General features: G+C 56.5%; 10 protein-coding genes across 10 annotated transcripts; 5 read left to right on the top strand and 5 right to left on the bottom strand.

Annotated features, from left to right (window-relative positions):
* Positions 1-55: 55 nt before the first annotated feature.
* Positions 56-2,038, bottom strand: BP01DRAFT_385075 (uncharacterized protein; the record flags this gene model as incomplete). The annotated part of the gene is made up of 3 exons (XM_025577567.1): positions 56-1,771; positions 1,828-1,886; positions 1,963-2,038. The coding sequence occupies 3 exons, from the start codon at positions 2,036-2,038 to the stop codon at positions 56-58; spliced, it is 1,851 nt and encodes a 616-aa protein (XP_025428853.1).
* Positions 2,039-2,901: 863 nt separating this feature from the next.
* BP01DRAFT_359103 (uncharacterized protein) lies at positions 2,902-4,222 on the bottom strand. Its single transcript, XM_025575591.1, has one exon. It carries the CDS (start codon positions 4,166-4,168, stop codon positions 2,918-2,920), a length of 1,251 nt encoding a protein of 416 aa, XP_025428852.1. The 5' UTR covers positions 4,169-4,222; the 3' UTR covers positions 2,902-2,917.
* Positions 4,223-4,962: 740 nt separating this feature from the next.
* BP01DRAFT_302460 (uncharacterized protein) lies at positions 4,963-6,249 on the bottom strand (the record flags this gene model as incomplete). The annotated part of the gene is made up of 3 exons (XM_025572073.1): positions 4,963-5,736; positions 5,798-6,029; positions 6,095-6,249. The coding sequence occupies 3 exons, from the start codon at positions 6,247-6,249 to the stop codon at positions 4,963-4,965; spliced, it is 1,161 nt and encodes a 386-aa protein (XP_025428851.1).
* Positions 6,250-6,669: 420 nt separating this feature from the next.
* On the top strand, positions 6,670-7,976 carry BP01DRAFT_393892 (class I SAM-dependent methyltransferase). Its single transcript, XM_025578273.1, has 4 exons — positions 6,670-6,868; positions 6,917-6,937; positions 6,990-7,139; positions 7,199-7,976. The coding sequence occupies exons 1-4, from the start codon at positions 6,713-6,715 to the stop codon at positions 7,709-7,711; spliced, it is 840 nt and encodes a 279-aa protein (XP_025428850.1). The 5' UTR covers positions 6,670-6,712; the 3' UTR covers positions 7,712-7,976.
* Positions 7,977-8,064: 88 nt separating this feature from the next.
* BP01DRAFT_417692 (MFS general substrate transporter) lies at positions 8,065-9,871 on the top strand (the record flags this gene model as incomplete). Its single annotated transcript, XM_025579271.1, has 6 exons — positions 8,065-8,098; positions 8,148-8,344; positions 8,398-8,707; positions 8,775-9,311; positions 9,480-9,549; positions 9,623-9,871. The coding sequence occupies 6 exons, from the start codon at positions 8,065-8,067 to the stop codon at positions 9,756-9,758; spliced, it is 1,284 nt and encodes a 427-aa protein (XP_025428849.1). The 3' UTR covers positions 9,759-9,871.
* A 356-nt stretch (positions 9,872-10,227) lies between these two features.
* Positions 10,228-10,659, top strand: BP01DRAFT_385070 (uncharacterized protein; the record flags this gene model as incomplete). The annotated part of the gene is made up of 1 exon (XM_025577566.1): positions 10,228-10,659. The coding sequence occupies one exon, from the start codon at positions 10,228-10,230 to the stop codon at positions 10,657-10,659; it is 432 nt and encodes a 143-aa protein (XP_025428848.1).
* A 453-nt stretch (positions 10,660-11,112) lies between these two features.
* Positions 11,113-12,882, bottom strand: BP01DRAFT_385069 (MDR family MFS transporter; the record flags this gene model as incomplete). Its single annotated transcript, XM_025577565.1, has 4 exons — positions 11,113-12,135; positions 12,219-12,529; positions 12,585-12,660; positions 12,736-12,882. 4 exons carry the CDS (start codon positions 12,880-12,882, stop codon positions 11,113-11,115), a joined length of 1,557 nt encoding a protein of 518 aa, XP_025428847.1.
* Positions 12,883-14,948: 2,066 nt separating this feature from the next.
* isn1 (IMP 5'-nucleotidase ISN1) lies at positions 14,949-16,872 on the top strand. The gene is made up of 3 exons (XM_025573615.1): positions 14,949-16,289; positions 16,345-16,484; positions 16,531-16,872. The coding sequence occupies exons 1-3, from the start codon at positions 15,275-15,277 to the stop codon at positions 16,624-16,626; spliced, it is 1,251 nt and encodes a 416-aa protein (XP_025428846.1). The 5' UTR covers positions 14,949-15,274; the 3' UTR covers positions 16,627-16,872.
* Positions 16,873-16,926: 54 nt separating this feature from the next.
* On the top strand, positions 16,927-18,637 carry BP01DRAFT_359100 (NAD(P)/FAD-dependent oxidoreductase). Its single transcript, XM_025575590.1, has one exon. The coding sequence runs from the start codon at positions 17,148-17,150 to the stop codon at positions 18,381-18,383; it is 1,236 nt and encodes a 411-aa protein (XP_025428845.1). The 5' UTR covers positions 16,927-17,147; the 3' UTR covers positions 18,384-18,637.
* A 116-nt stretch (positions 18,638-18,753) lies between these two features.
* Positions 18,754-21,202, bottom strand: BP01DRAFT_375904 (ATP-dependent 6-phosphofructokinase; the record flags this gene model as incomplete). Its single annotated transcript, XM_025576919.1, has 3 exons — positions 18,754-19,905; positions 19,953-20,414; positions 20,462-21,202. 3 exons carry the CDS (start codon positions 21,200-21,202, stop codon positions 18,754-18,756), a joined length of 2,355 nt encoding a protein of 784 aa, XP_025428844.1.
* Between the last annotated feature and the right edge of the window lie 104 nt (positions 21,203-21,306).

Raw genomic sequence — 21,306 nt, 5'->3', positions numbered from 1 at the left:
TACACAGCCAAACAGGGCCATCCGGGTGTACTGCACACACACCACCCACGCAATTTCAAACCCCCGAATCGATCTCATCCACAAACTCCTCCCCACTGAATACGGCCCATTCGCGACACGTCTGCGCCAGAGAAGCCGGGATCTGAAGCTGCTCGACTTCGGATGGTTGTTCCTGGAGAGGATTAGCATGGATCCCCCGATAACGCTGCTGGAAACCGCCAACCGCGGAGAGCCGTTCGACCGAGGGAAAACGTACAATGATGTTCAACGAAAGCCCCGCGCTCACATGAAACGACATGTGGCAGTGCAGAGGCCAGACGCCCGGGTGGTTGAGCTCCCATTCCAACACAACATACGCCGGGTTCTCCGTGGTGCCCGACTGCACGATATGGGTGTCTCGACGCAGGGGATTTGAGGGATTCGTGATGACGCCGTCCCACGCCCCTCGTCCCTCGGCTAGAACCCAGAAGTTGTGGCCGTGCAGATGGAGCGGATGCTGCATCGGGTAGATGTTGTTGAAAATGATGCGCACGCTGGAGTTGGAGCCATAATTATAGGTGTTGGCGTTGGCGTAGTATGGCGAGGAGAAGTTGCCAGTCCGGCCCAGGAGGAGCAGCGGAGCGTTGTAGTTGGCGCGGAAGGTGGCGTTGTTGAAGTACCAGAGGAAATGTCCCGTGGCATTCTGGCCGACGTTGATCTCCATGGTCTCGGTGGTGGCCGGCGAGTGAGGAGGCGGCAGGGCATAGTACGGGACGGTGAGGGAGAGGGGTTCGCCGGCACAATTGTTGCTCTGCCAGGTGGCAGTGCTGGTGGACGTGGGCCAAACCGTGGTGTCTGCGTCTTCGTAGTAGATGGCCGCTGTGCCGGTGGGATAGGTAGCCGTGGAGTTCAGACATTCCATGTCAATCGATGAACGCATCCAGTACGCATCTCGAACGTTTCCAGTCGCCTTGACGAGGATATCAGTGCGTTGCCCCGGGCCTAAGGTGACGACTTCTGTGTTGTAGGGCTTGATCGGGATGTAGTCGGTTGCGATCACGGTCAAGGTATGACCATCTATGCTAATCTTCTGGTTCGCATTGGAACCCGTGTTCAACAGCCTGAGTCGATGGACTTTGCCGCTCTTGAACTGAAACCGGGAAAGACTGGGACCAGCGCTGCAGTTGGTCCCGTTGCAATTGTACATTCCGCGGCCATTGGTCAAGTTGTTGTCGACATTCGGGATGACGGGGGGTCTCATAAAAATCTCGACCAAGGTCGACCAATAATCCAGGTGATGATACTCAGATATCATGACGGCCCCGAGGTCATAATCATAATCCACGTGGGTGGGACCATGAATGACCATCGGGCCAAAGACTCCGTCGGTCAATTGGGCACTGTAATGGGAATGATACCACCCAGTCCCATATTGATCGGCTTGGAAGGTGTAGGTGAACCTGGATCGGGGCACAATGGGACATTGCGAAACCCCCGGGACGCCATCCGCCCAAGGGGTTCCTTTCTGAGTGATCCCATGCCAGTGCATGGCCAGCCCTTCCTCCGTCCCGGTCGTGATCATGTTGTTCACCGTGACGGAGATGATATCCCCCCAGTTGGCCTCAATCAATGGCCCGGGAAATTGCCCGTTGATCAGCATGGCATTTTTCTGGTATCCATCGGGTGAGGTGGTGTCGCGCATCACGGTAAAGTCATAGTGGCGTGTGACGCCAGTGTCAGGGGGCCGTCCGAATGGAGAAACGTCTCGCCATGGTGGAGATTGAGGAGCTCCCTGCGTTGAATCAGCAGGTAGCAGGTGTCAGGATCGGGGAAACAGTGCGATCCTACCTCGTCATGGATAGATGGGGCAAGATAGTTGGTGGGCAGGGTCCCATACGGATAGCGGCCTATAGAGACCCGAGTAAGAATGGAATGACACGCAGAGAGTATGTCAGTGGCAGAGAGATGGGAATCGATTCTTACTGTTCTCATCACTGGTATTACAAGCCGCACTGAGGGCTGATGCACCGCGAAGGAAAAAGGGTAACCAGGAGACCATGGTAAGTCACACAAAACGTGGTTCGTAGAACTACTTAAGCTAGCACAGGGGACTACAAGATGATCAATCTCGATGCCCTACAGAACATAAATGCCATTATTTAGATCAATCGAGTCTCTATAGACATTTCCACGACGTTATTGAAACCAGACAATGCCCAGCATCATGGCCATTGTTTATTTCTCCGAACCTGGCTTGTTTGCTACTGTACTTCTTTTCATGGAGAAAAGCACCAGGGCTTTCTGTAAGAGATCGATGTTGGAGGCTGCTTAACAGGAATGGGGACCTGGACGACAACTGAATCTCCACATGCTTTTGCAGGTGAGGATGGGCGGCGTTTGGTCTCTCGATTGTAATTTGCACCCATCATACTCTGTTCTCGCGGATCAGCCCTAGCCAGGATCAGCTGAAAATGCCCGAATATTGGACTGCCTACGGTATCTCCCACGAGTTGCCCAGGACTCCGGTTCCAGTCCAAGGCACAATTTCTAGGAATCTAATAGAAAGTTCTATTCCAGCCTGCAGAGTACCTGGGAAACAAAGAACCTTGCTTCGGGTTTTAACTGACGCCTTTTTCTTTTCTGCAGGTGGCCGGTGCAAGTTATACATGGTTCAATGTACCACCTCAACAACTACCCTGCAAGTGAGATTTCCCAAAACCCTCCCGGTTGGTGTTCAGGTGCTGAGAGAGATTCTACCTGATCAATAGATACAGGGGTCACTCGCCTTACCCCTGATTTTACTTCTGACAAGATGAGTGCTCTAAAGCTTTTTTAAGAATGCAAGCCTGATCCGAGAATGTCTATTGTCTAATTGATTTCGTGAGGTAAAGAGAAATAGCCGAAAGCAACACACTTAGCTTTGCCGTACTGCGTCCCATCAGCTGCCTCGCGAACGAATTTCCTCGTGCAGCCAGTCCCGCCATTCCTGGTCATTGAGAATATACCTTACACGGGCCTCCAGCCACTCGGTGTTGCCCCAGAAGCCCCACGAGGCCTGAAATCGGCACCAGTCAACAAGCGCGGATTCCCAGTGTCGTCTAAATGTATCCCAGTCATACAGCTCCGAAGGTTGGCCCCGGAGAAGCCGTCTGCGATACGCCTCCAGCAGCTGCTTCTCCCCAACGCGCATGGGCAGCTGTTCAGGCAAATCCTCTTCGTCATCAACCAGCATACCCAACGGGACTGAGCACGTAAACAGCTTGGCAAGATCGCAGACCCCCAGGCCCAGCCCCACGTACTGGAAGTCAAAGAACGCGACCTCTTCTCCTGCGGCAGTTGTGAACAGGTTCTCCGACTTGACATCCCCGTGAATATACGACTCCATCGATCTCCCAGCAGGGGTCAGCACAGTCGCCACCATCTCAGCCACAGACGCTGCGAAGCCCTCATTTGTGCTGCATAGTGCTTCCGACCACTCCGAGTCCACATCATCAACGAGAGCAGCGTACTCCTTCCGGCGCGTGGCGAGGTATGTATACCCGCCATTGAGCCACAACCCCCGGACATCGCTCTTGATTCCATCCGGCCTCCTTTTGCGAGCCTCCTCAAGCGGCGGGAGAACACATGCGTCTCTACTATCCGTCAACAACGCCCACGACCGACTGTGAAAGGCAGCCAGCCAGTCCAATGCCGCGTGCACTTGTCTGCTGTCCAGCGAGCTCCGCTTGCCCCCGGCGACAGGGTATCGAGGCCGCAGATCGACCATGATGGTGGCCGTCAGACCGCGGAGCTCCTCCTCGCCGACCTTACCGTGCATGTCGCGCGTCGAGGCAAGACACTTGGCCACGCCGATCTCGTCGCCGAGCTGCGGCACGATTTCCGTGTAGAACCACTGCTCCACTTCATAGCTCAGCATTTTGCGGAGATGACCCTCATCCTCCGTGGAGGCCTTTCGGCCGGGAGGAGAGATGAGCTTGAGAATGAGTGGGTAGGTGGTCCCCCTGCCTCTTGGTTCCACGCCGCAGAGCTGACTGAGGTGGGCGGCCGCTTCGGGGGTGGTTGCGCGGGCGGAGAGGGCGCAGATGTGTCCGTATCCTGCCCACAGGGTTTGGAGGTTGGTGCACGAGACGAGCTCAAGCGAGTGCCAGGACAGCATGATCCTGGCGACGCGGTCGGGTGAGGGCGCCATCGTAGGCTGGGTGGCTGATTGAGCACGGGGACAATTGATGGATTTAATGTTCAAAGCCCAACCGTGAGGAGCTGAAATGCGACCGCTGCGATCGGAGCGGATCGAGCATTTTATGCAGCAGCATTGATGAGGTAAGGAATCTTTATGCACTCTCGAGGCGGCATAGAGATTCGCGCTGTTTGCTTGGTTTATCCTTCTAGTTGGTTGGAGTAAAGGTTCTATACTATTCAGGTTTATTGATGTAATTCCCAACCTTTCTCTAATTGTGTCAGTTTCAGTGATTACGAATATTGATAGAAACACGATAGGGCTTGCACTGCTCTTTTCTATTTGAGGGGCAAGATCATCCTTAACACGGTTATATATCCCTTTGGGGGCTCTACTAAATCAACAACTTCGAATTCCAAGCATTAAAGACAACATACACAGCAGAAAAAGCTGTCCAACAGTAAGCAAGAGATAACTTGAAACTACTAGTACTGCTACAGCATTCTGACCAAAGCTGTTCTTTTTCAATGTGCCTACACACCCAGCATTTGAGTTGAGGGTGTTCTGCACTGCATGAAAGATGCTTACCACTTGACGAGTCGTTGATTACATTATTCTGATGTGCGTCTAGGCTGTCCGCCCTTCCTCTGTAGTTCATATTTCTATTCATCCAGCATTCCCCTCACATGGCTATCCTACCATTCATCCAGCGGATCTATGCTCATTATGTTCATGATGCTGTAAAAACTGAAATCAATCCCACCTCCATCCCTCCACTAAACACATCCTCAAGGACCCAATCTCACCTACGTGCCTCCACCCTCCAACCAGCTCCCCTTCACCCTCTGCGTGAAATTGATAAACTTCGCGACTCCCACGGCCGCCTCAACATGCCCCTCCGGATCCTTCACTTCCTCCGGAAACGCAATCCCCGCCCCAAACAACCCCCTGATCTCCTCCAACCCCTCCACCCCCCCAAACCCCGACGACCGCATATCAAACCCCATCTCCGCATCCACCCTCCGGCCCTCCACAAACACCTGGGGAATGGGTTCCCGCTCATACCCCACCGCATACACGATATGCGTACACCTTGGCAGATACTCAGCAAAAACCCCCTCCTCGTCGTCACGATCACACACGGTCTGCAGAATCCCGGGGTCGGGATTCTTCTCCATCACCTCGCGGGCCCACTCGGCGGTCGCCCCCTTGAGACCCGTATTGTCGTAGATGATTCCGTCCTCCGTGTAGATTGCGTATCGGATGGGACGGCGGTGAAAGTTGATAATTTTGAGGTCCCGTTCGCCGGACTGTGCGATCTCGTAGAGGTTGCGCACCACGAGGATGCCAGAGTGGGAGTTACCTACCACGGCGACAATTGCGGGTGTATCGGTGGGGAGGAGAGACGGCAGATGGGAGCGACGCATGCATTCGTCGAGGTCGAGGCGTTGGAGGTCCGGGTTGTGGGTGAGGTGTTTGATCGCGGTGCGCGGATGGGAGCCAGTGCAGAGGATGAGGCTGTGTGACTCTAGAGCTGTGGGTGAAGGGTCCGGCGTTGTTGTGACGGTCCAGATGCCGTTCTGGGGGGGTATTAGCCATTCGCCTCTTTCTTTTCGGGGAAAGGAAGCGGAAGATGCGTACTCCAAGATGCGCTGCGTCCACCGTGGCGGTGAGTTTCTCGACCTCGGGGCGCGCGAGGAGACCGTCTATGAGCATGCAGAGCATGTCGCCGGCGACGCTGAGCTGACATGTAGAGTCGTGGCTCATGGATGCGAGCTGTGTGACGGCATTCGGGGCTGGGGTGGAGTCGATGATCGAGCGGAGGGTGGCGGAGGAGTGGATGGCTTTCAGGTAGATGGCTACCGTGGTGTTTCTGGCTTTTTGTGAGTTGACTGCGCGAGTGATCTTAGGTGCGGTAGTTTGGATGGAGACGCTTACGAGGAGATCTCGCGGTACAAGCCATTCAATCGCCCTCCGTGCCAGTTCGGGTCGATCCAGAGGAGTTTCCGCGCCCCTGCGTCGAGGAGGGCGGCGACGCTGGACATGCCCCCGGGGCCAGCGCCCACCACGACAGCATCGTAAATTACTCCCATGGTTGATGTATGTTCTGAAGATTGGCCGGATGCCATGTATGAGAGACGTAAATGTTTTGAGGATGTGTGGCAATCATCTTGCGTCCGGGTGATTGGCTGAATGTGAGATGACATCATTGAGCCCTGCACAATAAATTCACCTCAATCTATACAGCGCAGATGAGAGCATTAGCCCGACATCATAACACGAATCCAGACAAGCAGCATACTACAAGAATCAACAGCTTATTCATCAAACAGAGGAAAGAGATTTGCTTCCACCGTCTCTTGACCATGTATAATTATGCAATCACTCGAGTTGTCGAACGGACTGAGCCGGCCCCGATTGCCGGATCCGAACGGATCAGATAAGCCTTGGGTCGGAGATAAGAGGTGGGGCACATCAGCCCACCTGCCAAGTTTCTCCCAAACACCTTCATTCTTTCTGACAACCTCAGCAGCTTCAACACCACTTGATATCAACATGGTGGAATCACAAATGGATAGGTCCAAGCCCGCTGAAGAGTACAGCTGGTACGAGCGCGACCTGGCGCAGGTCCAGGAGCCGGCCCGGACTCTCTTGGCGGAGTACAGCAAGATCCCGGAAGAGAAGATCATCGACCATGTGAAGGAGGTGGTGAGTTGCCTGCATCTGTACCGCATATACACGTGCTGAACCAAGTCGTAGCGTGATCGCGCATTCGCCGTCGTAAGTGACACTCCCTCACCCTTGTCGTGCACATATTAACCACGCCCACCAGTTCCCCTACCCCTGCATCGGATCCTTCCGCTTTCTCGACATCACCATCTGCAACAACCCGGCCTACCCGGAGATCCTCTCGCGGCTGAAGTCCTCGAACGCGACCTACCTGGATCTGGGCTGCGCCATGGGCCAGGACATCCGCTACCTGGTACCTCCTGACCATCCCACCCTTCTCCACCGATCCGCATGCAGGACTAACTCCAGCAGGTCCACCAAGGCGCCCCCGCCGAATCCCTCTATGGAAGCGACCTCCAGCCCGAGTTTATCTCGCTAGGCTACGACCTCTTCGGCGACCGCTCCACTCTGCCCTGCGAGTTCATCCCCAGCGACATCTTCGACGACGCCTGCCCGCTTATGCAGCGTCTCGCAGGCCAGGTTGACATCATCAACGCGGCCTCGTTCTTCCATCTCTTCGACTGGGACAGAGAGGTTGCGTTGGCCAAGCAGATCATCAAGCTCCTGCGGCCGCAGGCGGGGTCGATGGTCGTTGGACGGCACGTGGGTGACTATGTGGCCGGAGAGCGGTCGGACAACGAATTGGGGGCTACCTTCTACCGGCATGATCTGGAGTCGTGGAGACGGATGTGGGCGCAGGTGATGGCGGAGACGGGGACGGAGTGGGAGGTCGACGTCAGAGCGGAGGAGTGGGCGGAGGTGAAGAAGAATAAGCATAATCGGGAGTCGTCATTCAAGATGCAGTTTGTGGTGAGGAGGATTTAGATCAGTTTATTCCAGTGACGGAGTGATTTCGTTTTGGGGTGATTGTAGATGCGGGTGCAGTGGGACGGCCACACGGGGGACGAGGTTTGACCTGGGAGGACAAGTAGCACATCACGGTAGGATTGAAATAGACCGGAGAGTTTGATCATAGTTGTTTGATTGCAGCACCTGCGGTGCACTGCACAAGAAGAAAAACCTCCAGATCCTGTCTGTCTTATCTTATCACCCCAAGGGTGTGTGTCCCCAAGGTCCCTGTAACTTTTCGATCAGGATGAGGCAAATCTGTTCACCTCGACATCAGACCCTTTCACATTATTCAAACAACAGTGCGAACATGATGCGGGAATTTGAAAATGACAAAGCATATGACAAACGAACTCAGAAGATGTAAGTAGACGTCTGACCAGCCTCGAGCTCCGACTGATAATTTCCAGAGCGGACTTCATTGTCCTCCCCTTGCTGGCCACTGGCTTCGCAACCTACCAAATCGACCGGACCAACATCGCCAGCGCCCTAACAGGAGGCTTTGCCTCTGCCATTTCCGTCGACCAGAATACCATCAATCTCGGCAACCAGCTTCTCTTCCTCGGGGTCATCCTCCTCGAGATCCCGTCCAACATGGCCCTCCAGCGAGTGAGCAATCCAATCCTCCAATCCCTGCGCAATACCAACCATTAACGAGCCAGATCGGTCCCCGCCGGTGGATCAGCGCCCAGGTCTTCATCTTCGGCCTCCTCGCCGCTCTCCAGATCTTTATCCGCGATCGTACAGGCTTCCTCATCACGCGGGCCGTGCTCGGCCTCACGGAAGCCGGCTACATCCCTGCAGCGATGTACACGCTCTCAACCTGGTACACAAACGCAAAACTCACAAAGCGCATTGCGATCTTCTTCTTCGGTATGTTCGGGGGAGCAGCGATAGCGCCCCTTCTGGGGGCGGCGTTGCTGAAGCTGGATGGACGGGGCGGGCTGGCGGGGTGGAAATGGATATTCCTGCGTAAGCCTTCCTCTCCCACCGTCCCTACTGACTTATACATACACTCTGATACTCAACCTCCTGGCAGTAGAAGGACTCTGGTCCATTCTGATGGCCCTCCTCCTCTTCACAGCCCTCCCCGATCACCCCCCCAGCACCGGCACCAGCACCAGCACCCCAACCCACCGACAACCCCTCCCCTGGCCCCTCATCTACAAAACCCTAACCAACACCGCCAAATACCCGCACTTCCTCGCCACCGCGTGCGTCTTCGCCACCTGGAGCCCCCTCACCACCTACACCCCCAGTATAATTATGGCGCTGGGCTTCTCCCGCGTCATCGCCAACGCGCTCGCCGCCCTGGGCAACCTCCTCACCCTGCCCGTGATTTTTGGTTTTGCCTGGCTGAGCACGGCAACCCACCGGCGCGGAAGCACCGTGCTTCTCGCGATGGGCAGCTACCTCGTCGCGCTGGTTGTGCTCCGCACCGTGCAGCCGCACGTCACGAGCCGGTGGGGTCGGGTCGGGCTCTGGACGGCGGTGAATGGGTTGGCAGTGGGGTATCATCCGGTGCATAATGCGTGGATTCAGGTGAATTGCTGCTGTCCGGGGGAGAGGAGTGTGAGTGTTGCGTGAGTCGGGCCCCCTTTTGTCGAGTGAATGTGTGAGGGCTGTCTGTAGAGGTTAATAATGCTGACTCGATGTGGGGGTAGGATGTGTAAGTGACCGCGTCTGCCCTAGGGATGGAGCTGGACTGGACTGGACTGGACTGGACTGACGATTGAGGACATAGTTGTGATGTCTGCTACCGCGGGATTGATGGCCGGGAGCCAGATTTTCCAGGGGGATGAGGCGCATGCGTTGTAAGTGACTGACTGATGCGATGGGTATCTGTGGTGTCGAGGTGGATGGCTGTGCTAATTCTTCGTCGTTTAGTTATCCGATGGGGTTGTTGATTATGATTCTTCTGGTCTTGGTAGGGATGGTGTTGGTGGCGGGGCAGATGGGTATCTATCGATTTGCTGGGAGGGGGAAATGCGAGTCGCAGGGAGGGGATATGGATATGTGCTGAGGAACACATGGTGACAATCTTAGATAGATGGTTAGTATCTCTCGTGCTTCTTCTCGTGATGGGTCCAGTTTGCCAGCATATATGTACAGTAGCATTATCCGCACTATTCCTGGAGCAGTATCGGATACATCCCACAGGGACTGTCCAGGGATGTTCTTTTTCTCCCACTCGTCTCTCTCGGGAGAAGATGCCGCGAGACCCTTCCTCATTTTGTGCTCCAGATCCTCGTCTGGTCAGATCCCCCCGCATAGTGGCTTATTACTCTCAATCTGAGTGGTGTAGACCACCGAATGTGGAGGCGAATACCCGAGATCGGAGATTCCAGCTCGGCACTCAGTGCAGTCAGTCTTTGGGGCTGTGAAGGCCCCGCACGCATGCCGGATAGCCCTATTCACTCCCCTCCACCGCACGTACGACCTCACCCCGCTCTCGCTGACCCTCCAACAACAAAATCCTCACACTACCCCCCATGCGCACCCCACCGCAGACACTCACCAACTGGACACTAACCGTGGAATCCTGGACCCCAGCCGCCAACATCTACAGCCTCACAGCCGCTCCCACCCGGACCAACACCACCTACGCCCTCGGGACAATGTCCACCCTCCTCCCCTGGTCCCAGCTCCACCCCTCCCTCCAGAACGTCTCGGGCATTGGATTTTACCGCACGACCGTCACCCTCGCCCACAGCCCCAGCCCCAGCCCCAGCCCCTCCTCAGGCGTCATCCTCGATCTAGGGAGGATCTCGCACGTCGCACGCATCCGAGTCAACGGCCACCCCACCCACCCGGTCGACCTGCACTCCGCGAAACTGGATATCACGCAGGGGGTGATGGACGGGGAGAACACCATTGACGTGATGGTGGCGAGTCCGTTGGGGAATGCGGTGCGACGGTATTAGCACGCGCTGGAAACGGGGGGCAAGAAGGCGAGTGTTACGGGGACGATGCCGGGGGTGGGGGAGTATGGGTTGGTGGGGGAGGTTAGGGTTTGGGGGTATGAGATTGTGCATGTCGGGGTGGATGATTGAGCCGGGGGTTACTGTAAGTTGTGGCACAGATTGGGGTTGGATTCTAGGCTTGTGGCATCTTGGTCGGAACAAACTGTCTCTGATTCGACTCTGAACATGACTTGGACTTGGATGTAAAGTAGGGCAGGCAAGCAAGCAAGCAAGCACCTCAACCTCCTCCCGTCATCCCTCTCGGAGTCACCGTCCTCCGTGTGAGGATGATATATACTGTGTGTGTTTGGCCGACACGAGCAAGTCAGAGCCCTGGCTGATCTTTCAGTTCGAGCAGCATCTTAGTCCATCACCACCTCGCTCACTCGCTCCCACGCGAGATATGCTGGCGTCTCATCTCAAAGCCCGAGACTTCATCCACAGACTCGCCATCAACGCCACGCCGGAGAGGGCGCAACCCATCGCCCAGATCGTGCGCAGACTGTCCGCATACACCGACCGCACCTCCCCGCGCGTGGCCGCGTCCGCCCTCTCCAACGCCGGGATGAGACCGAACGGATCCTGACGGTATCGCTGCGCGATCGCCCGCAGATGGGGGTGGCGGGCCAGGAGCGCGGTGGCGCGATTCTGAAAGATCACGCCCCCGATCGCCACGCCGACGCATTGGCCGAAGCTGCGGAAAAAGGTGGCCAGGCTGATGGCCAAAGGCACGAGCTCCGGGGGGCTGCTGGTCTGCACGGCCAGGGCGGCGCCCAGCACCACCATCCCCAGCCCTATCCCGGACACCATCTCGATGAACACCCACCCGGGGATGGGGGTCTCGACCTGCAGGAGACAGAGTAAGCCGAACCCCACCGTGGCAAGGATCCAGCCGGCCCAGATCGCCCAGCGGATCCGACCAGTGGCTGCGATGGCAAACCCGGTCACAGCGGCCACGGGCGCGATCGTCAGGGTGGCAGGGAACAGCGCCACGCCGGTGACGATCGGGGTGTATCCCTTGACGATCTGGTAGTAGAGTGAGAGATAGTAGAGGCCACACCACAGGAGGAAGCCGAGACAGAAAAAGCTCCCCAATGCAATGCTCGTCGATCGGTCCCGGAAGATGGTCGGTGGGATCACCGGCTGTCGTGCCCACCGATACTCATAGCCCCCGAAGGCGAGGAGCCCGCCCACCCCAAGGCATAGAGGGAGTAAGGTGTGCCAGGAGCTCCACCGGTACATCACGCCCCCCCACGACAGAGGGATCAGAAAGGAGCTGGTGCTGGCGGCGAAGAGGACCATGCCCACCAGGTCGATCTCACGGAGCTTAGCCCGCCAGTCGCGGGGGTGGCATGAGGCCGACGCCCGGGGAAAGAAGACCAACAGAAGTGCAGCGCCAATCCCGATGAAGGGGAAATTGATGTAAAAGATCCAGCGCTAACATAGGTATTAGTCAACCGAGGGAGGTAGGGTTGAGGGAAAGGGGCTCGAATGTGCGTAACTTCAAGGTTGCCTCTTACCCAAGTTGATTTCTCTGCAAAGCAGCCCCCAATCACCGGCCCGATCACCGATCCAACAGCCCACACGGCGCTGAGCATGCCGAGATACCGACCTCGCGCTTTCAATGGGATATAATCCGCGATGATGATGCTACTGAGGGTGATCAAACCACCCCCGCCCACCCCCTGCAGCGACCGACCTACTAAGAGCTGAGTGACATTGTGCGCAATTCCTGCGACGAGCGCCCCAAGCGCAAAAATCACCATCCCGAACAGAACCAGAGCTTTGCGGCCCAAGGCTTCCGAGAGAGAGCCGAAGATGGGCTGGAACACTGCCCAAGTTAGTGCTGGAGTGGCATCGAGTGGCTAGATGGCCCGGCCCCTTACCGGCACTACAGAGGAGATATGAGGTTCCGGCCCAGAAGCCTTGGATGGCCGAGGCGTGCAAGTCATTGGCGATGACCTATAGCTCTGATGTGAGTTCCGAGACACGGTCCAGGGGGACGGAGCTGACAATGACTACCAACTACCTACTTACCGGCAATGCCACCGCTAGTAAAGACCCATCAAGCGCCGCCATGAGGCTCAGCACCATCATAGCGGTGATGGTGAGAGCTTGGGGTCTAGTAATGTGGAACTCGTCCCCAACGACTTCCTGCGCCTCGCTTCCAGTGGGTAATTTCATCTCGATGCTGTGGGCTGCAGAGACCGTGGTAGTCGGTCTCCAGGGCTGGAATGGGAAGTCCAATAGTTATACATATTAGTATGTTTTCGATGATTACACACAGCGACTGACGTCTCGGCAAACACACGTTATCATTACCCCATGACTTGAAGGGGGTGGGGCATCTACGGCGTCATATCGAGGCGATGTAACCCTAATTGAGTGGCAGTCCGCACGGGAGGCAAGCAATAGCTGCATTTCCGCTGGTTCGCATTGGCTAAGCTTTGCAGTATAACTTCTAGTACAGAAGCACGGTCTTCCACGCGATTTTTAAGATCGCCTGTCCAGTTGGTTTGAGGAGGAACAATCCAGAGGGTCTAGATTCGAGCGAAAGACATTATATTCAGTAAAACAATCAACACAACCTATGAATTACAGCCACCATCAACAGAACAAATACCTCTTTTTGCACCCCATGATGACCAGAATTCTGTTCCGTAAGAAAGACAAAACACTGAGCAACAATAAAAATATATTACATGCCTATCAGTAGTGATGATGTTTTGCTTCATGGTGGCTGGACCGCAGCTTAGTTGCCACTACACTGGGAAGGCTGGACCTTTGTTTATGCTTAGTTTTCTGTGATGGCTATTCCTCGCTTCTCATGTATATTTTTTTGCTTGAGCTAACTGGACAACTGGAACCAAGACCCAGTCTCCACTCTTTGATACTCCCCCCATAGGACCAGTCTTTGCATCTGGTCCCAACCCTATCAGGGCCAATGAAAACCTCTTGATAATTGCCTAGTAGAAGTGGTTATGGTGTACAATGCACAACCCGCATCAGAGAGCACATTGTCAGCAATCATGTCGTTCTCCTCCCTGACCGTACAGTTGTCAGGATGGCTTCGGGTTCCGAGTGTGCATGTACGGAGTAATCAATAGTACATTCCCTTAGCGTATCCGTATGAGTGAGAATAGTATCAGCTAGTCCGAGTCCTTCCTCGCTGAGCGAGGGGTCCCATAACTATGATCCAATTCTTGAACTGATTAATAAATCTGCTATCTACCCCAGTCAATCTTGAGCCAGCCCGCCCGAGTTAGCTTTCCCCCGCAGAGATACACTCTGGATGCGAAGTTTAAAATGCGCCAAAGACCCTGAGCTAAGCCTTAGCTCCATTAGCTGTTATATATGAAAGCCAAGCCAAGGGCTCGTCAGGGTCCCATTACCGCGCAACTCTGTATCCGAAGAGGCATCAGAGGTGACAAGGCAAAATCAACTATGCTCCCCGTGCCGAAGAGGAACCCAGAAATCAGGATCAGCTAATCACATAATGCTAGACAGATGAGAGAGACATCTCCAGGGTCAGGAACTATGGCATACTGTATTGTATAACTATCTTATTGGACCCGCCATAACGGGAGGGTAAGCGCTAAGAAGGCTTAGTCTAGCACTAACTATTGATGTCAGCCCTAGTATCACTTGGGGCTCGATTAGCTACATCGATTTCTCCAGCCCATCTACAAGTGGCTCGATTGGCATCTGGCATCACAGCCGCAGACGGTGAGGACATATTCATGCGGTCGTTGCCGTGATAGGCGAGGTTTCTTCCGCGGGGGCCTTGGGTGCGTGAGGTGTTGGACAAGGAATGGGGCACGTATAGTGCGGATCATGGGGCTTGCTGGATGGGATCGGGTTGAGTTTGCGAGGGTGTAAGGGATGTTTACCAGAGAATTGGGAAGTATAGGGAGTCCAGGGTTTCTCCCTGGGAGCACATGATATCTAGGGAATTCAGATGACATTTACCAGGAAGCTGAAAAAGAAGGGGGGTCCGGGGGTTCTCCCCCGGGAACGCTTTATACTCCCGATACTATGTCCTACGGTGGATGGGTGTTACAGTGGAAGGTCAGGCCCAGTGAGCACCATGGAATACCTCAGTGCTTTGAGGGAAGGTCTACTCTTGCCCAGTCCTTGGAATGAAACTTGCAGTCGAAATCACATCGGTTCATTTTGGTAAATATGGGGGTTATAGTCTTTATGGGATGTTTGCATGCTTTGCATAGTTTGCATCACTGCAGACATATCATGTGATCAGTTCGCTGCAATCACAGAGGAGGTCAGATGACTTCACGGCGGAGCCAATCATGGCTAGCGGCGGCGATCTCCGACGTGCACATCTGTATACTTTAGTCACCTCGTTCGTCTTCTGTCCACCTTTGTTGATCCGGTCTCCTTACTTCTGCCATACCTTTTACGATTCCCTCTCCTTGTGCTTGCTCTTCTCTTTATCCCTTGTTTGGCGACAACAGGACTCACCCTCTCGCAAAAACTCCAGCAAGACTCCCCACAAGACTCACCTGTAAACAACCCCCTCCCACCCGTTGATCCCCCCCTCCTTCCGGCGGAATTCAACATGACCACCCGATATCGCGTGGAATATGCTCTCAAGTCCCACCGGCGGGACCAGCTGATTGAGTGGATCAAAGGTCTTCTAGCCGTGCCATTTGTGCTGCACTCGCAGCCCACCGCGGTTTACCAAGAGCACAGCGAGAACCTCATCGCGGTCGCCGCGGACACCCACCAACGGTACGCGGAGATCTTCCGGGATGTCGAGAAGCTGATCCGCGACCACATCACCCACCAGGGGCAGAACGCGCCGGGCAAGTCGAAGCTCAAGCTGCTGGTGCCCACCGTGGGCTCCTTCTTCACGCCGCTGTTCCTGGAAGACGCCTTCACCTACCAGGACAAGCAGCGCTTCATCAGCCGGCGCCGCTTCGTCGCCCCCTCCTTCAACGACGTGCGGCTCATTTTAAACTCGGCCCAGCTGCTCGGGCTGGCCCGCACCACGGGGGTGGACCTGGTCACCTTCGATGGAGACGTGACGCTCTACGACGACGGCGCGTGTCTGACCGACGACAGCCCGGTCATCGCGCGCATCATCCGTCTCCTGCGGGAAGACCGCAAGGTGGGCATCGTCACGGCGGCCGGGTACACGGAGGCGGCCAAGTACTACGAGCGGCTGCGGGGGCTCCTGGATGCAATGCACGCGTCCCCCAACCTGAGCGAGGCGCAGCGGGCCGGACTGGTCGTCATGGGGGGCGAGAGCAATTTTCTGTTCCGGTACGACCCGGAGTCGTCGCACAAGCTCACCTACGTGCCGCGCTCGGAGTGGGTGCTGGAGGACATGAAGTCGTGGCAGGAGGACGACATCACGGCGCTGCTGGACATTGCCGAGTCGTCGCTGCGGGCCTGTGCGGCCAACCTGAGCCTGCCGGTGGCGGTGCTGCGCAAGGACCGCGCCGTGGGCGTGTACCCGCTGGATCGGAGCAAGATCACGCGCGAGCAGCTCGAGGAGACGGTGCTGGTGGTGCAGAATACGGTGGAGCGGTCGCCGGTCGGCTCGCGGTTGCCATTTTGTGCATTTAACGGTATGTCGGCTGGTGGTGCGGCGGGGCCAGTGGAACGCACTAACAGGATGACTAGGGGGTAATGATGTCTTTGTGGATATCGGCGATAAGTCGTGGGGTGTGCGGGCGTGTCAGAAGTACTTCGGGGGCATCGAGCCCGCTCGGACCCTGCACGTGGGCGACCAGTTTTTGTCTGCGGGGGCCAATGATTTCAAGGTAGGTGGTCGTTCGAGATGGCGGAGAAAGAGGCTGACGATACTAGGCCCGGTTGGCTTCGACGACGGCGTGGATTGCCAGTCCGGCGGAGACGGTGCAGCTCCTGGATGAGCTGCATGGCTTATCGCAGTCGCAGTGGTAGTCGCAGTCGCAGTCGCAGTCGCAGTAAGCCGTATGGCGTTGCATCTGTTGGCAGTTGTGTTGTTCGTATGGGCGGGCGCATAGCGAGTATACCGGACCCGGAATCCTATAATTAGCATTGATCTCGTATTGCCAGGGACGGCGATAAGTTTTTTTGTTTGTGATTGATTTATCAGCTGGCGAGAGGATTCCGGAGATGCTTTATAATCAACAGACTATCACTAAAATAAGATCAACACTAATGCTGGTTAAGTTGTGCTGTGGTGTGACTCCATCTTTGTTACCCACGCTTCCTGCAGGATAACTCCATAGTAGTTCCCCGCTGAGTTGTTGTTCAGGAACCCCAGGATGATTCCAGACAGAGTAAAAAATCAAAAATAAATATAAATTCCTCGGCCCGCTCCCGAGTCCTTCACCCCTTGAGTTAACTTGTAACTACTGTATTTATCCCTTTCCCTCCACCCCTCTCTTTCTCTTCATACCTATCACCAAAATAATCTTTCAATTCTACACACCACACCAATGCCCACTCCACCCACCATCGTGATAATCGGCGCCTCCGTCGCGGGGCTGCCCATCGCCCACGCCCTCCTCAAAGACGCGCACCCCAAAAAAGTCATCCTGATCAACCCCTCGCGCGACTTCTGGTGGATGATCGCCGCCCCACGCATCCTCACCAAACCCTCCGCCTTCCAGCGCGACCAATACTTAGTTCCGATCGAATCGGGTTTTGCGAAGTACACGCCCGAGCAGTTCGAGTTCGTGCACGGGTACGCCACCGCGCTGGACGCGACGAAGAAAGTCGTGACTGTCTCGCTGGCCAGTGGTCAATCCCCCCCCACCACCAGCTACGAGTACAACTACCTCGTGATCGCCTCCGGCAGCACCACCCCGTCCTCCATCCCCACAGACGCCAACACCCCGCTGTACCCATTCAAAGCGCCTCCGCTTCCCACTCCAGGGGTGGACCAACTCGACCGCGACCTGGACACGTTGATCCAGACCGCCCAACAGACCACCACGCGTGCCAAACGCATTGTCATCGGCGGCGCAGGCCCCATCGGCATCGAAACCGCGGGCGAACTCGCCGAGCTGCCGCACCGACCTGCCATCACGCTCGTCTCGGCCACGGCGCGCGTGCTGCCCGGTCTCGCCGAGGGTGCGAGCGCGGCCGCCGATGCGCAGTTGCGGGGGAAGGGCGTGTATATCATCCCCGGGCGGAAGGTGGTGCGCTTTACCCCCGCCAACCTCCAGGCGGCACAACCGGAGGAGGACAGCGCCGGACAAGCTACGACTACTACTCCGCAGCAGCCCGCCGGGGGCATCGTGGAGCTCGACAACGGAGAGACAATCGAGACGGACCTATACATCCCCACCACCGGCGTGCTGCCCAACAACCAATTCCTCCCCGCGGAGATCCTGGACGAGAAGGGGTGGGTGAAGGTTGACGCCCAGTTGCGTGTCCCCGGACTGCAAGGCGTGTGGGCGGCCGGCGATATCACCGCCAATTCGGCGCGGCTGGCCCAGACGGCGGGGCAGCAGGCGACGGTTGCGGCGCATAATCTTCTCGTGGAGATGACGGGGGCGGGGAGCGTCAAGGAGTACGCGGCGGGGAAGGCGTTGATGGTGGTGCCGGTGGGGGAGCGCGGGGGGACGGGCCAGTTGTGGTTTGGCTGGGTGCCATGGGCGTGGTTTGTCCGGTTGATCAAGGGGAGGGATTTCTTTATTGCTAAGGCGAAGGAGGCCGTTCATGGGTGAACGGGGGGTCGACAAATCTACTACGATCAGTTCTAATGTTTATATCTATATATGTGTGTAATTGCGAGTGGAAGAAAAGGGGGGTCCGGGGGTTCTCCCCCGGAACGCTTTATACCTAGTAGGAAGGTAGGATGAGGTTTACCAGGAAGCTAAAGAGAAATGGGGTCTCTCCAGGGGACCCTGATACTACATGGGTTACAGCCAGGTGGTGGTGGGGGTCAGGCAGAGTAAGTACCAATCTGATTGAATGTAGTCATCATTATCCATGTAAGCGTAACACCCGCATAACCCATCTGTATCATCTTATCTCATGCCTCATGCTCATGCCATGCTCATGCTCATACCATGTATATGTGAGCCTCCATCTAGTCTAAGCCTCCGCGTAGGACGTCCAGGCCGCCGCATTGGCCTTGCTGGCGCGGCCCGACAGGATGTTGACCGTGTCCTGCAACTCCAGCCAGAACTCGGTCTTGGGACGACGTCGCGCCCAGTCCGTCTCCGTCGCCTCCAGACCGTTCTCGCCGCCCATGGCCGAGAAGCCCACCTGCGAGCCCTTGATGCCGATCACCGACGCCGACATCTCGTCCGCGGCGATCTCCTCGGGGCTCTGGCCCGCGTAGCTCTCCAGGTGGCTCATACACTTGATGGCCATGCGCAGCGCGCGAATGCGGTCCATCGGCGACGGCTTACCACCCTGCTGGAAGTGGCCGGGCACGGCGGCACGCGATTCGAAGCGACCCTTGGCCTCCTCCTTGAGGATGTCGGCGATCACCTGCGTCGTGTATGTGTTGGAGGCGCACTCGTTCCGCAGGATGATCTTACCGGCGCGGTTCGCTCCCTTGTCGCGCGTGAAGCTGTCGCGCAGGAAGTCGATGTCGTGCGACAGCATCTTGATGTCGATGCCCTCTTCGGGGATGTAGACCGCCGCGGCGCCAACAGACAGACCCGCCGTCGTGGCGATGTAGCCCGACTTGCCACCCTGCGTCTCGATCACGAACACGCGACGACGCGACGACGAGGCCGACTGGCGGATGATGTCGCAGAAGTCAATCAGGGTGTTGAGACAGGTGTCGCTACCGAGCGAGTACTCCGTGCCGGGCACGTTGTTGGAGATGGTGGCCGGCAGGACGGTCATGGGGATCTTGAAAGCGGGGAACTTCTCGCGCGCCTGGCGCAGCTGGCTGACGGCAGTGAACGCCTCAAATCCACCAACCACAAACAGCGCGTCGAATTTGAACTTCTCAAAGCATTTGGCGGTCGTTTCCAAGTCCTCGCCGGGTAGGCTGCGGTTGGTTCCGATATCCGAACCTCCCTCGTTGACCCAGGCATCAGACTCAATCCACTTGATCTCGCGAACGGAGCTGACGGGGGTATCGGCGTGGTGGCGGCAGAGACCGGGGAAACCGTTGTGGATCGCAAGGGGGGTGTGGCCGCGGGTGAGACAGTAGGCGACAGCGGCGCGGGTAGCCTGGTTCATACCGCCAGCGGGGGCACCGACGTGGACAATGGCGATGCGCATTCTCTGCAGAAGATTAGCACACGCATACAAAGCCATGCGAGAAGTCTTACCTTGTTCTCCGGGAGCAGCATCTTCGGATGGTCGGGAGTCGAGGTGTTCTTGTAGGAGAAGTGGTACTCTTTGAATTCGGAGTCGCGGAGAGCCATGGCCTTGTCAAATTCTCTGTTCTCGATGTGCGAAGTGACCGTCTTGGTGAACTGCACGGCCTCCATCAGAGGCATGCGCATGATCTTGTTCTCGCGGATGGTGATGACTGGCGAGGGCGAGTCGGGCTTCATGTCCAGTACGGCTCGAACGGCTTCGACACCCTGCAGAGTGGATAGCCAGCGGTCGTAGGCACACGCCGCGCCACCTCTTTGGGTGTGACCCAGGACAGTAACACGGGTGTCCAAACCCAGACGCTCAGTTAGGATATCCTTGACCTTCGAGCTCGAGATCTTGTTCAGCTGTCGGTCTTGTGCTCCCTCTGCCACAATGACAATGGTTCGTCGCTTTCCACGCTCCTTTCTATTCTGCAAGATATTAGCATGGCTTGTGGTTGAAGATCCGTAAAACGTACCTTAGTGATGATGGAGCACATATCCTCCTCCCATCCATCCTTGGGGGGCAACTCAGGGACAAAGAGCCAGTCAGCACCGGTACTGATGGCAGCCATCAAGGCGAGCCAACCACAGTGACGTCCCATGACCTCAATGACGAAGCCTCTCTGGTGCGAGTACGCAGTATCGAACACATCGTCTACGGCATCACAGATGCGAGTCAGAGACGAGTAACAGCCGATCGTAGCGTCCGTGCCGGACATGTCGTTGTCGATGGATCCGACCAGACCGACAATGTTCAAGATCTTGTATGGCTCAACCTGCTCCTGGGTCAATTCCTTCTTCTCGACCAATTCCTTCAAGAGACCCGGCCACTCGGAGCGGAAGAGGTCGGCACCAGTCAAACTACCATCACCACCGCAGACGACCAGGGCGTCAATGCCGCGGATGACCATGTTTTTAGCGGCCTGCAGACGGCCGGGGCGCTGGCGGAAGGACATGCAGCGCGCAGAGCCGATCAGGGTACCACCCTGCGACAGCCAGCCGCGCACATCTTCCCAGTGCATCTGACGGATCATGTCTCCGCCATTAACGAGACCTTCGTAACCTTCGAAGACGGCGTAGGCCTCGCAATCGGAGTGGATGGCCATCCGGACGACGGCCCGGACGGCGCCGTTCATACCAGGAGCATCACCACCGGAGGTCAAGACTGCGATGCGGCGGCGTTTGGGGGGCTGCACGGGAGCTTGAGGGGGAGCCATGGTGTCGATGGCGACGAATTCAGTTGTTTAGAAGTTGTAGCTCCAATGCACGGGAGGATGAGGTTTCAATAGGTGAGGGGAGGTTAGACAATGCAATGTGAGAG

The sequence above is a fragment of the Aspergillus saccharolyticus genome, assembly GCF_003184585.1.
Source record: "Aspergillus saccharolyticus JOP 1030-1 unplaced genomic scaffold BP01scaffold_31, whole genome shotgun sequence".
Taxonomy (NCBI): Eukaryota; Fungi; Ascomycota; class Eurotiomycetes; order Eurotiales; family Aspergillaceae; genus Aspergillus; species Aspergillus saccharolyticus.
The sequence above is the reverse complement of the archived record's forward strand: the minus strand, read 5'-3'. Positions and strand labels throughout refer to the sequence as shown.